Source organism: Delphinus delphis, chromosome 3 (genome assembly GCF_949987515.2).
Source record: "Delphinus delphis chromosome 3, mDelDel1.2, whole genome shotgun sequence".
NCBI classification, from domain to species: domain Eukaryota; kingdom Metazoa; phylum Chordata; class Mammalia; order Artiodactyla; family Delphinidae; genus Delphinus; species Delphinus delphis.
In genome coordinates, this window is record NC_082685.1 from 139,068,637 (window position 1) to 139,083,166 (window position 14,530).

General features: G+C 37.5%; 1 protein-coding gene across 2 annotated transcripts in view; it reads left to right on the top strand.

Moving 5' to 3' along the window:
* C6 (complement C6) overlaps positions 1-14,530 on the top strand; it is a 91,979-nt gene that overhangs the window by 36,019 nt on the left and 41,430 nt on the right. For both annotated transcript variants that reach the window (XM_060009543.1, XM_060009542.1), the window contains exons 8-9: positions 621-861; positions 6,102-6,224. In XM_060009543.1, coding sequence (XP_059865526.1) covers positions 621-861; positions 6,102-6,224 — 364 coding nt within the window. The remainder of the gene's footprint in view (positions 1-620; positions 862-6,101; positions 6,225-14,530) is intronic.

The window sequence follows — 14,530 nt, forward strand, 5'->3', positions numbered from 1 at the left end:
GTTTACGGATAGAGGAGAGAGAATACAAATAATTTTGTTTAATTTTACTCCTGACATAATTTTAAGTCATAACATTTTGGAGTTGAAAGGGGTGTGAAATGTCACAGATGAAGGCTGTGCAGCAGGTGACATTTCCCAGACAACTGAGGTCCAGAGAATTGACATGCTTTTCCTGAGTCTATGACAAAGTTATGACTTGAATCTCACTGGGTAACTTCCAGTTGAAAATTTACACAATCTTTGTTCAATTATTTGCATTAGCTAGGCTTTCTAAATAATAACGTGGTAGGGGTGCACCCACAATTGACCATCAAGAAAGAAAGATTTACTTTTTGATACTTGATCTCTTTTTGGTAGAGAGCACATGCCTCAGGCACACAGTTTACATGATTGAGGTCATCTTAATCTGTTTACCATTTTGAACATCTGAGGAAGAGGTACTGGAAAAAAATAAAATGAAAATTATCATTTTGTCTGTGGGAACATGCAATGGAGAGTTAACAATTGTTGTAATGCTGTGGTTAGAATGAAGCTGATGGTAAACATTTAATGCTTGATCCCTCAAGCTTTCATTACCTTTAATAATCTTTTTTTTTAATCCTTTCTCCTCTTCCATTTAGGATTCCAGTTTTATTAGGATCCATAAAGTGATAAAAGTCTTAAATTTCACAATGAAAACTAAAGATCTGCAGCTTTCTGATGTCTTTTTGAAAGCACTTAACCATCTGCCTCTAGAATACAACTCTGCTTTATACAGCCGGATATTTGATGACTTCGGGACTCACTATTTCACCTCTGGCTCCCTGGGAGGCGTGTATGATCTCCTCTATCAGTTTAGCAAGGAAGAACTAAAGAACTCAGGTTCGCTTTCTTCAACCTTCATTTTTAACTGATAAGATAGTGTGCAATATATTTTTCTCTTTCTTTATCCTTTTAGTTCTTCTTTATTGACTTTATTTCGACCCTGCTTTATTTCCAAAATGATATGAAGAAAAACCAAAAAGTACACACTCAAGGAAATAAAATAGAAATAGAAAATTCAGACAAAAAGAAGAAGGAAAAATAAATAGGCTTCACCTCTTTGGGCATCAGATTTGACCCAGAATTTCCTGACATTAAGACTATCATAAGCTACTTAGTAGTGGTAAACTAAAGAGAGATGCATGCCATCACCTCAAGGAAAACAAAATTTTTCTTGGAACTAAACTCTAGAAGATAATTTACTTATAGCAATTTTATAGGAGATAATAATTTTATAAAACTGTAATTACAGCAAATCCACTGGCAGTCTTTTTTCTTTCTTTCTTTCTTTTCTTTTTTTTTCTTGGCCAAGCAGCTTTTGGAATCTTAGTTCCCTGACTAGGGATTGAACCCAGGCCCTCAATAGTGAAAGCGCAAAGTCCTAGCCACTGGACTAATTCTTTTTCTTTTAATGATTTTAACCGAAAGTCAAGGGCAAAGGATGAAAAGCAATTAAGGACTTGACAAGGGACTAAGTTAATATGGGCCAGATATGCACCTACTGGTGACAAAACTTGAAACCAGATGGGAAGCACTTTCATTTGAGGAAAGATTGCAATTTTATATCTTGGGATATAATCAGTGATATTTTTCTGCTTACATATAAAATAACAATATAAACCTTGGTTTAAAAAATAAATCTTGGGGCTTCCCTGGTGGTGCAGTGGTTGACAGTCCGCCTGCTGATGCAGGGGACACGGGTTCATGCCCTGGTCCGGGAAGATCCCACATGCCGCGGAGCGACTGGGCCCGTGAGCCATGGCCGCTGAGCCTGCGCGTCCGGAGCCTGTGCTCCACAACGGGAGAGGCCACAACAATGACAGGCCCGCGTACCGCAAAAAAAAAAATTAAAAAAATAAAAAATAAATCTTGCTTTCTTATTATCCTAGATTGCCAATATTAATTACTATTACTTAAGTACCTTTGTATAAATTTTTCAGGCTCCTGTGTGAAATTTTTCAGGCTCCTGTGTGAAATGACACAGCATCCTTGTGCTGCTTCTATCTTGAGAACATGGTTAGGAAATTGTATAATAACCAGAACCCAACTGACAGATTCCCCTAAATAAATCAGAATTCTTGATCATTTTTTTTTTTTTTGCAGTACGCGGGCCTCTCACTGTTGTGGCCTCTCGCGTTGCGGAGCACAGGCTCCGGACGTGCAGGCTCAGCGGCCATGGCTCACAGGCCCAGCTGCTCTGCGGCATGTGGGATCTTCCCGGACCGGGGCACAAACCCGTGTCCCCTGCATCGGCAGGCGGACTCTCAACCACTGTGCCACCAGGGAAGCCCTGATCATTTAACTTTTATACAAAAGAAATTAAGAATTTATTTTAAAAAACACCAAGCCAACTCTGAGGTCAATAGAGTTTCAATCCTTCTGTTCTTATATCTCATTATGGCAAATGGTAATGTTTAATGGGGCTTCCCTGAGTCCTTCTAAACCTTAATTGATCAGATGTCCATCATGATCTGCTTTTTAAGAAAGGAGATGGGATAAATGTCTTTGAGAAAGATTTTCAGTAAGAAGGTCTTCAAAATTTTTTGCCTGACAGAGTTACTGAAATCCAAAAGACTTATGCGGTGATGGGCTTTCCACACTGCCTGCCTCTTATGTTTCCTTACAGTTACCCTTTCCACTGGAGCAATGTTTGCTTGATGAATTTAATCAACATTTATGATGAGCAAAAATCGTTTGGGGAAGTCTCTGGCCCTTGACTTGGCTTCATCTCACCCTTGGGATAAAATTATTCTGGTCACTGCTGCTGTAGCCAAGAATAATTTCTCACTTGATAAGCTATACTCATCATGCATTCACAGCAAAGCCTCTAAAGGCTTAGAGTTCAGGTCAGTTAAAGAGCTATGTGAATCTTTAATCAACCATCCAGCATTTTAATAGTTGAAGCCCCATAACAAAAATGAAGAGTGATGAGCTATACTTCCTGAAATATTCTCACCTTCCATCTTTTTCTCTTTAAATAAAAACAGAGACTTCAGACACAGAGCCACACATAATAAGAGAAAGAAAGGGAGTTTGAGATATGATATAAAACTGGAAATATATAACCATACACACCTATGTGTACACACACACACACACTATATATATACATAGTATTTATAGTATGTGTATATATTTAATATATTAAGATATATATCCTTATATTCAATATTTTTATATGTAATATATATTCTTATAGTCATTAAATATGTGCATTTCCATGTATATATATACTTCTCTGAGTCACAATAATAATATTGGACCTCAATTTTAATTGTGGTTAAGATGAAGCTCACTCAGACAGAAACAAATCTCAATAAAATGGAATTCTCCAGTAGGTGTGCTTACCTGTTTTTGCCCACTCTTCAGATGAATACATATTCTGGCCTCCTCCCTTTTCCCTCTTTTAGTCCTTCTCCCCTTACTTCTCAATAATGTAGAGTTAGAGTTTAGGCTTAGTTTTTATTTGCTCTATTCAATAAGAATTATTTGCTTTATTCAATAAGAATTATATCCCTTGTCATTATTTTTTTAAATGACTTGAATACTTCATAGTACTTTCTCTAGTGCAAGAAGAATAAAACAAAATTAAATTGCTTTTTATTTGCATCCCTTGATTTATTCCTCTACTGCACAGTGTCCCATAGTCAATTTAAAACCTTGAATAAAAGTTGGAATTGCTTCAGCGTGCAAGGTGAAAAGAATTTCAGGAATACAGAGACAACATTAAACAATTAAAATATCATGTTATACAAGATGGGAATTTTAAAGTCCTTTGACTGGGAAGTCATTTTCTGCTCTGAATTAGAGGGGAAAAACTATACACCCCACTATTTATCAGTATGACTTTTTTTTTTTTTTTTTTTTTTTTTTGGTACGCGGGCCTCTCACCGTTGTGGCCTCTCTCGCCGCAGAGCACAGGCTCCGGACGCGCAGGCTCAGCGGCCATGGCTCACGGGCCCAGCCGCTCCGCGGCATGTGGGATCTTCCCAGACCGGGGCACGAACCCATGTCCCCTGCATCAGCAGGCGGACTCTCAACCACTGCGCCACCAGGGAAGCCCCTATCAGTATGACATTTTTGATTGACACTGTTGACCTTTGCCCAGTCAGAGTAGCTGAGGACATTTCTGAAATACTCATCTCTGTGTCACATCAGAGGGACACTCAGGCTTGAGACGGCAAGTGCTTTAGCATCAAGAAACTCCTGTGTCAGTGTAGATATGGGTCAGGCACAAGCTATAGGACATCTTGTGAAGAAGAAAAGGCCGGCACAGAAATTCACTGATAAAGCCTTCCTTGATATTTTGATCACTGCATGACCAACACGATAACTCATAAGAGAGATTAATCATTCAAATCTTTAAGCATTCTCCTATAACCCTCAGCAAATGTAATTAACTTTACAGTTAATTATGTTATAATTAGTGAATTGGTCACATACAATTTAATTTTCACTTATAAATCATAGAAACCTAATGAAAGGATAAGAGTTGTGCACCACAGACGTATTAAGTTCCTCACGTGCCCTAAACATTTGCCTGACCCACTTATAAGAACAATACTACCAGAAGAAAAATGAGTTGTGTTTATTCAGTCTGACCAAAACAGCCATCAAACCAAGAATTCTTTACTCCAACCTGTAATACATCTCTTTGAATGGGTCAAACTATTGAAAGAACGGTGAAGTAGGAAGCCCCATCCCCATCTACTCAGCCTCATTCCTCGTTGATCTGCGCCCTCAGGTTTAAATTTCAGCATCATACTCACATGACACATCCAGCTCTGAAAACATTCTTCCCTGCCTCTTGTAACCTGCAACCCTAAGAATCAGTATCTGATAAACTACTTTGCTTTAAGTTGCTTAAGAGCTCACGTAACAGCTCTATCTCTCATGAGCTTGTATTTTTCAAGGCAATTTTTAACTAAACATCAAAAAAACTGGATTCTAGTTTAGGTGTTTTGGGTACCAGGTCAGGTGACTTGGGGGAAAAAAAAAAAAAGGAAACATTTATTCTTCTCAATTACCCCAGATAAGCAGTACAACTTGGCCTCCAAACAGCCAGACCTGTTTCTCTGTGCTCTGTCCCACTCAATCCCTGACATCCCCATCGGTTTTGAAGTCATTAAGAATAATGGCTAGCATTGGGGTGGAAAAGACTGATTCAGATACCAAAATCTTTAACAAATGATGCTTTGAAGTTTGTTAAAAGATAAGAACAATGAAGACCAAAGGAATTAGAATTGGATGTCCTGAGCTTCAGAGCAACAAGACTTTTAGAAGAGTTATAAAACTGTGGAGTGTCATCCTATGAAAGCAGCACTGGGAAACTAGGAAGATATCAAGCCCAGCTCCAACTCCTAAAGAGGCTGGGAATGAGGCAGCATCAACCTCCCTTGGAGACAACGGTGGAAATATATCAAGTATAGGCTTGAATTAAGATGAGGAGAAAGAGTGAACAGTCATCGAGGACATAAAAGAAGAGTTCATGAGTCAGGAAGTCAGAATTTCTGAGAGTAAAATGAAAGGGTTTTGGAGGTAGAAGTGGAGTGAGCAGCTAAGTCAGGGAGAGGAAGCATAGCCAAGTATGAGAATGAGCGTTCTGGGAAGGAGAGGTGACCCATGAGATCTACATTTTAGGTGGTGAACAGGGGAAGAAGTGATATGGACTCAGTTCTCACAGAATCAGCTGTGGTCCCAAAAGAAGGCCTGTCAGCGGGGCACCAAACAGATCATGTGTTTATCTCTTGACTTGTTGGGCTATACAAGGTCAGTGGCCAGCAGGACAGGAAAGCTTAGAGATTTATTGTGTGTAGGCAACATGGAGACGCCAACATGATCCCCATGGGGGAGACGGCAGGGACTCATATATACCTCTTCTCTTCAGCACGTCCCAGGGCCTGTGAAGGACTGCCTCTGTAGTAAAAGCCATTAATCATTTGAGCTCACGGGAACTGGAGGAGTTGTGTGCTGATATGGAGTACCTGTAGCTCCCCCAAGTGCCCAGAGCCTCATGTTCCTCTTCCCTGAATTCTCCATGGTACATTCTCAGGGTTTTTTGCTTGTATTCCATTTCCTAGGTCTAACGAAGGCAGAAGCCCAAAACTGCATCTGGGTTGAAACAAAGAAACGCTTCCTTTTTTTTACAAAAACAAAAGTGGAAGACCGGTGCACCACTAACAAGCTGTCAGAGAAATATGGAGGTAACAATGCTTTCTCTTAGCAGCTTACCCAGTGCGTCCTGACTGGCCATAATTTAAGTACCATATTGCACATGATTGTGACTACACTATTTTTCACTTTTCATTAGTTTCATTTGTTTGCCTCAGAGCCCTATGTGTGGTGGGGGAAGGGAGCAAATCAAATATTAGTACTACTTAAAAGGGGACATGGTTAAGATTTTCTTTATCTCCTATTTAGTTTGTTTAACTGAATGCACATTTATTGATTCTTCCTATCAGCCAAACTCAGTATTAAGCATTGTAAAGTACAGATGGGCATGAACTAGGTCTTCCAGTCAAGGAACTTACAAAGTAAGGATACATATAGACAACCATTAAAAATACAGAAGATGTAGTACATATATACAATGGAATACTACTCAGCCATAAAAAAGAATGAAATAATGCCATTTGCATCAATGTGGATGGACCTAGACATTATTATACTAAGTGAAGTAAGTCAAAGACAAATACCATATGATATCACTTCTATGTGGAATCTAAAATATGATACAAGTGAACTTATTATAAAACAGAAACAGACTCATAGACATATTATAGAAAACAAATTTATGGTTATCAAATGAGAAGGGGGGTAGAGATAAATTAGGAGTTTTGGATTAGAAGATACAAACTACTATATATAAAATAGATAAGCAAGGTCTTATTCTATAGCACAGGGAACTATACTCAGTATCTTGTAATAAACCATAAAGGAAAAGAATATGAAAAAGAATTATATATGTGTGTGTGTATATATATCCATATATATGAAAAATTGAATCACTCTGCTGTACACCAGAGACTAACAAAACATTGTAAATCAACTATACTTCAATTTAAAAAAAAAAGACAAATAAGTTGTAAGAGAAGTACATTAAAAAAAGCTCAGGCAACAAAGCCAGAAACCTGAGTGCTCTCTTTGATTTCTCCCTCCCTCTTTCTAGCCTCTACATCCAATAAGTAGTCATTCCTCCTCCTTAATATTTCTCCCAGTTCTCCCCAGCTCTTCATTTCCATAGACATGCCTTCCATTCATCATTTCCAACCTGGATTACCACAGAGGCCTCCCAACTCATTCCCTTGCCTCTGGTCTTGCCTTCTTCCAATCTATTCTACACATTTTCTGTTAAAGGAATATTCTCCAAGGCACATCTTACCATGAAACACCCATGCCTTAAACTTGCCATGGTTTCACACAGCCTTGAAGATAGGTTCCTGCCTCTCTCCCTGCCTAGCTAAACTTTATGCAGTCTCTTAAATAAGTCATGCTCTCTTCTGTGCCTTGCCATTATAAATAGCTCCTTCCTCTGTGTAAAATTTTCTTATTTCCTTACTCTTCCTGACTGATTGCTACTTCTGCTCAGAACAAAGGAAATCAGAACCACAAAAACTCCCAAAATATGAAATTTATATGGTCATGGGAGGACAGCCAAGGAACAGATAATAATATCATATTTACTATAATAATAAATAGGTAGTTTTAAATATCAGAGCCTATCAATGGTCTACATGTGGATGCCCATGTTGAGCATAAGCAAAATGAGAGCTGACATGACAACTACACATTTGTATACCCCCCAAAAAAGAACAGTATGCAAACAATCAACCTAGTAATATAAACCAAACAATGTACAGATTCTATACCAGTTTGTCTTGCGATAGAATAATTTAATAAGAATGTGAATTCAGTAAATCAAAAGCTCAGAGATGAAAACATTAAATATAAGAATTAATTGAAAAGGAGGATTTCAAAGCTAAGATACAAAGACAGCAAATATTGAAAAGTATTGCCATTATAGTTATAAATAGACACTGCAACTTCAAAATATAATTGTCTGAAGATAAAATTAATAAAGAAAAATCTAAAGTAATTCATAATGAATGCAGAGAAAAAATCCAGATGTTAACCATTATTAAAGAATATCTAATGGAAATGGAATGACAAATGTAATTCTATAGATGGGAATTAGTGTTCCTGAAATAGAGAGCCCAAGAAATGAAACAGAAAAACTATTTTAAAAAATATATATAAATAAATATACATATATATATATATATATATATAGCCCCTGAAATAAAGGAAGAAATTTGTCTTCATTATTTGTATCAGAAATATTGTTCAAATATACAATTTCAAGACAAATTCTAGTTAATTAACTAAATACAAAGATTTTTAAAATGAATTCAAGTATCCTAGCTGAAAGAACAAGTTCCCTACAGAATAACAACAAAATCTGGCTGGCGTCAGACTTCTTGACAAAATGCAAAGCTACAAGATGATAGAGGAATGTCCACAAATTTCTAAAAGAGAAAAGAAAATGTGTTCATATGTAGAGGTAACAGAAAGATGTCTCAAAACATGAGAGAATTCTGGTAATATTCATTCTTGAATACTTACTGAAAAAAAACTACTCGACTATAAAATCCATCCAACATAGAGATGAGAAAATGTCAAATATGAATTCTAGTTTTCAGCTTGTAGGGACACTGCAAAATCAGAGACTATTGCAATAGTCTCCAAACTGGTTAATCAACTATCAATCCTGCCCAGCTGACACACTGCTAATATTCCTGAATTGTATCAACTCCCCAACCCAAGTTTTTAGTGCCTGGCTTATAGCAGATTCTCAACTAATGCTTATTAATCACACTGACAATTTGCCTAAAAACAGAGACATATTTATGTTGCTTTCTAAAAGCAAAGCACACTTAAGAACATAGATTTGGATGGACTGGTTCAAGATGGCAGAGTAGAAGGACGTGTGCTCACTCCCTCTTGCGAGAGCACAGGAATCAAAACTAACTGTGAAAAATCATTGACAGGAAGACACTGGAACTCACCAAAAAAGATACCCCACATCCAAACTCAAAGGAGAAGCCACAATGAAACAGTAAGAGGGGCGCAATCACAATACAATCAAATCCCATAACTGCTAGGTGGGTGACTCACAAACTGGAGAACAATTATACCACAGAAGTCCACCCACTAGAGTGAAGGTTCTGAGCCCCATGTCAGGCTTCCCAACCTGGGGGTCTGGCAACAGGAGGAGGAATTTCCAGAGAATCAGACTTTGAAGGCTAGTGGGATTTGATTGCAGCACTTCAACAGGACTAGGAGAAACAGAGACTCCACTCTTGGAAGACACACACAAAGTAGTGTGCACATCAGGACCCAGGGGGAAGGAGAAGTGACCCCACAGGAGACTGAACCAGACCTACTTGCTAGTCTTGGAGGGTCTCCCGCAGAGGTGGGGGGCAGCTATGGCTCACCATGGGGACAAGGACACAGGCGGTGGAAGTTCTGGGAAGCACTCCTTGGTGGGAGTCCTCCCAGATTAGCCCCACCAAAGAGCCTCTAGGCTCCAGTGCTTGGTTGCCTCAGGCCAAGCAACCATCAGGGAGGGAACTCAGCTCCACTCATCAGCAGACAAGCGGATTAAAGTTTTACTGAGCTATGCCCACCAGATCAACACCCAGCTCTACCCACCACCAGTCCCTCCCATCAGGAAGCTTGCACAAGCCTCTTAGATAGCCTCATTCAACAGAAGACAGACAGCAGAAGCAAGAAGAACAACAATCCTGCAGCCTGTGGAACAAAAACTACATGGACAGAAAGATAGACAAAATGAAAGGGCAGGGGCTTCCCTGGTGGCACAGTGATTAAGAATCCACCTGCCATGATATACTTAAAGTGATGAAAGGAAAAAACCTACAACCAAGTTTACTCTACCCGGCAAGGATCTCATTCAGATTCGATGGAGAAATCAAAAGCTTTATAGACAAGCAAAAGCTAAGAGAATTCAGCAACACCAAACCAGCTCTACAACAAATGCTAAAGGAACTTCTCTAAGTGGGAAACACAAGAGAAGAAAAGGAACTACGAAAACAAACCCCCAAAAAATAAGAAAATGGTAATAGGAGCATATATATCAATAATTACCTTAAACGTGAATGGATTAAATGCTCCATCCAAAAGACACAGGCTTGCTAAATGGATACAAAAACAAGACCCATATATATGCTGTCTACAGGAGACCCACTTCAGACCTAGGGACACATACAGACTGAAAGTGAGGGGATGGAAAAAGATATTCCATGCAAACAGAAATCAGAAGAAAGCTGGAGTAGCAATACTCATATCAGACAAAATAGACTTTATAATAAAGAATGTTACAAGAAGTAAGGAAGGACACTATGTAATGATCAAGGGATCAATCTAAGAAGACGATATAACAATTATAAATAAATATGCACCCAACATAGGAGCACCTCAATACATAAGGTAACTGCTAACAGCTATAAAAGAGGAAACCAACAGTAACACAATAATAGTGGAGAACTTTAACACCTCACTTACACCAATGGACAGATCATCCAAACAGAAAATTAATAAGGAAACACAAGCTTTAAATGACACAATAGACCAGGTAGATTTAATTGATATTTATAGGACATTCCACCCCAAAACAGCAGATTACATTTTCTTTTCAAGTGCACATGGAACATTCTCCAGGATAGATCACATCTTGGGTCACAAATCAAGCCTCAGTAAATTTAAGAAAATTGAAATCATATCAAGCATCTTTTCTGACCACAACACTATGAGATTAGACATCAATTACAGAGAGAAAAGCATAAAAAACACAAACACATGGAGACTAAACAGTATGCTACTAAATAACCAAGAGATCACTGAAGAAATCAAAGAGGAAATAAAAAAATACCTAGAGACAAATGTCAATGAAAACAGGATGATCCAAAACCTATGGGATGCAGCAAAAGCAGTTCTAAGAGGGAAGTTTATAGCTATACAGGTCTACCTCAAGAAACAAGAAAAATCTCAAATAAACAACCTAACGTTACACCAAAAGGAACCAGAGAAAGAAAAACAAACAAAACCCAAAGTTAGCAGAAGGAAAGAAATCATATAGATCAGAGCAGAAATAAATGAAATAGAAACAAAGAAAACAATACCAAAGATCAATAAAACTAAAAGCTGGTTCTTTGAAAGGATAAACTAAATTGATAAACCTTTAGCCAGACTCATCAAGAAAAAGAGGGAGGGTACTCAAATCAATAAAATTAGAAATGAAAAAGGAGAAGTTACAATGGACATGGCAGAAATACAAAGCATCCTAAGAGACTACTACAAGCAACTCTATGACAATAAAGAGGACAGCCTGGAAGAAATGGACAAACTCTTAGAAAAGTATAACTTTCCAAGACTGAACCAGGAAGAAATAGAAAATATGAACAGACTAATCACAAAGAATGAAATTGAAACTGTGATTAAAAACCTTGCAACAAAAAAAGTCCAGGACCAGATGGCTTCACAGGTGAATTCTATCAAATATTTAGAGAAGAGCTAACACCCATCCTTCTCAAACGCTTCCAAACAATTGCAGAGGAAGGAACACTCCCAAACTCACTCTACGAGGCCACCATCACCCTGAGACCAAAACCAGACAAAGATACTACAAAAAAAGAAAATTACAGACCACTGATGAATATAGATGCAAAAATCCTCAGCAAAATACTAGCAAACAGAATCTAACAATACATTAAAAGGATCGTAGACCATGATCAAATGGAATTTATCCCAGGGATGCATGGATTCTTCAATATATGCAAATCAATCAATGTGATACACCATGTTAACAAATTGAAGGATAAAAACCATATGATCATCTCAGTAGACACAGAAAAAAACTTTTGACAAAATTCAACACCCATTTATGATAGAAACTCTCCAGAAGCTGGGCATAGAGGGAAACTACCTCAACATAATAAAGGCCATATATGACAAACACACAGCAAACATCATTCTCAAGGGTGAAAAACTGAAAGCATTTCCTCTAAGATCAGGAACAAGACAAGGATGTCCACTCTTGCCACTATTATTCAACATAGGTTTGGAAGTCCTAGCCACGGCAATCAGAGAAAAAAAAGAAATAAAAGTAATACAAATTGGAAAAGAAGTAAAACTGTCACTGTTTGCAGATGACATCATACTATACATACATAGATAATCCAAATGATGCCACTAGAAAACTACTAGAGCTAATCAATGAATTTGTTAAAGTTGCAGGACACAAAATTAATGCACAGAAATCTCTTGCATTCCTATACATTAACAATGAAAGATCAGAAAGAGAAATTAAGGAAACAATCCCATTCACCATTGCAACAAAAATAATAAAAAACCTAGGAATAAACCCACTTAAGGAGACAAAAGGCCTGTACTCAGACAACTATAAGACACTGATGAAAGAAATCAAAGACGAGACATGTCCTTAGATTGGAAGAATCAATATTGTAAAAATGACTATACTACCCAAAGCAATCTACAGATTCAATGCAATCCCTATCAAATTACCAATGGCATTTTTTACAGAACTAGAACAAAAAAATCTTAAAATTTGTATGAAAACACAAAAAACCCCAAATAGCCACAGCAATCTTGAGGGGGAAAAATGGAGCTGGAGGGATCAGACTCCCTGACTTCAGACTATACTACAAAACTACAGTAATCAAGACAGTATGGTACTGGCACAAAAACAGAAATATAGATCAATGGAACAGGATAGAAAGCCCAGAGATAAACCCCCACACCTTTGGTCAACTAACCTGTGACAAAGGAGGCAAGGATATACAATGGAGAAAAGACAGCCTCTTCGATAATTGGTGCTGAGAAAACTGGACAGCTACATGTAAAAGAATGAAATTAGAACGCTCCCTAACAACATACACAAAAGTAAACTCAAAATGGATTAGAGACCTAAATGTAAGATCGGAAAGTATAAAACTCTTAGAGGAAATCATAGGAAGAACACTCTTTGACATAAATCACAGCAAGATCTTTTGTGACCCACCTCCTAGAGTAATGGAAATAAAAACAAAAATAAACAAATGGAACCTAATGAAACTTAAAAGCTTTGGCAAAGCAAAGGAAACTACAAACAAGATGAAAAGACAACCCTCATAATAGGAGAAAATATTTGCAAACGAATCAACAGACAAAGGATTAATCTCCAAAATATATAAACAGCTCATGCAGCTCAATATTAAAAAAAAAAACAATTAAAAAATGGGTAGAAGACCTAAATAGACATTTCTCCAAAGAAGACATACAGTTGGCCAAGAGGCACATGAAAAGATGCTCAACATCACAAATTAGTAGAGAAATGCAAATCAAAACTACAAAAAGGTATCACCTCACACCGGTTAGAATGGGCATCGTCAGCAAATGTACAAACAAATGCTGGAGAGGGTGTGGAGAAAATGGAACACTTTTGCACTGTTGGTGGGAATGTAAATGGATACAGCCACTATGGAGAACAGTATGGAGGTTCCTTAAAAAGCTGAAAATAGGATTACCATATGACCCAGCAATCCCACTACTGGGAATATACCCAGAGAAAACCCTAATTCAAAAATACACATGCACCCCAGTGTTCACTGCAGCACTGGTTACAATAGCCAGGTCACGGAAGCAACCTAAATGCCCATCGACAGACGAATGGATAAAGAAGATGTGGTACATATATACAATGGAATATTACTCAGCCATAAAAAGGAACAAAATTGGGGCTTTTGCAGAGATGTGAATGGACCTAGAGACTGTCATAGAGAGTGAAGTAAGTCAGAAAGAGAAAAACAAATATCGTATATTAACGCATATATGTGGAATCTAGACAAATGGTACAGATGAACCAGTTTGTAAGGCAGAAATAGAGACACAGATGTAGAGAACATACATATGGACACCAAGGGGGGAAAGCGCTGGGTGGGGGGGATGAATTGGGAGATTAGGATTGACATATATACACTAATATGTATAAAATAGGTAACTAATAAAAACCTGCTGTATAAAAGAAAGAAAAATTTTTAAAAGAGCTGTGATTTGTCTATTTCTAACCCTGAGCTACTTTGATTAAATCATTTGACTCCAAACTTTTATAATCTGTAATGGTACCATTAAATTTTTTTGAGGATATATCCCTAATATATGTATACTTACTAACAAATGTTTATGAATATATTATTTCTAAAAATACATTATGGACAAAAATAGATACAAGTGTGCAAACAGAAAATATCAAGAGATAATCTATATGAAATAAACAGATTTTTTCCTTGTCTTGCTCATATCATAATGATAATACTTCATAAAATTCCTTAAAATTTTTGATATGTTTTGAGAGTGGCTTGCTGTCAAACTCATGTTGTGATTGATGAGAAGCTTGTGGAAGAAATAGAAGTGTCTGCTCTTCCTTCTATTAGTT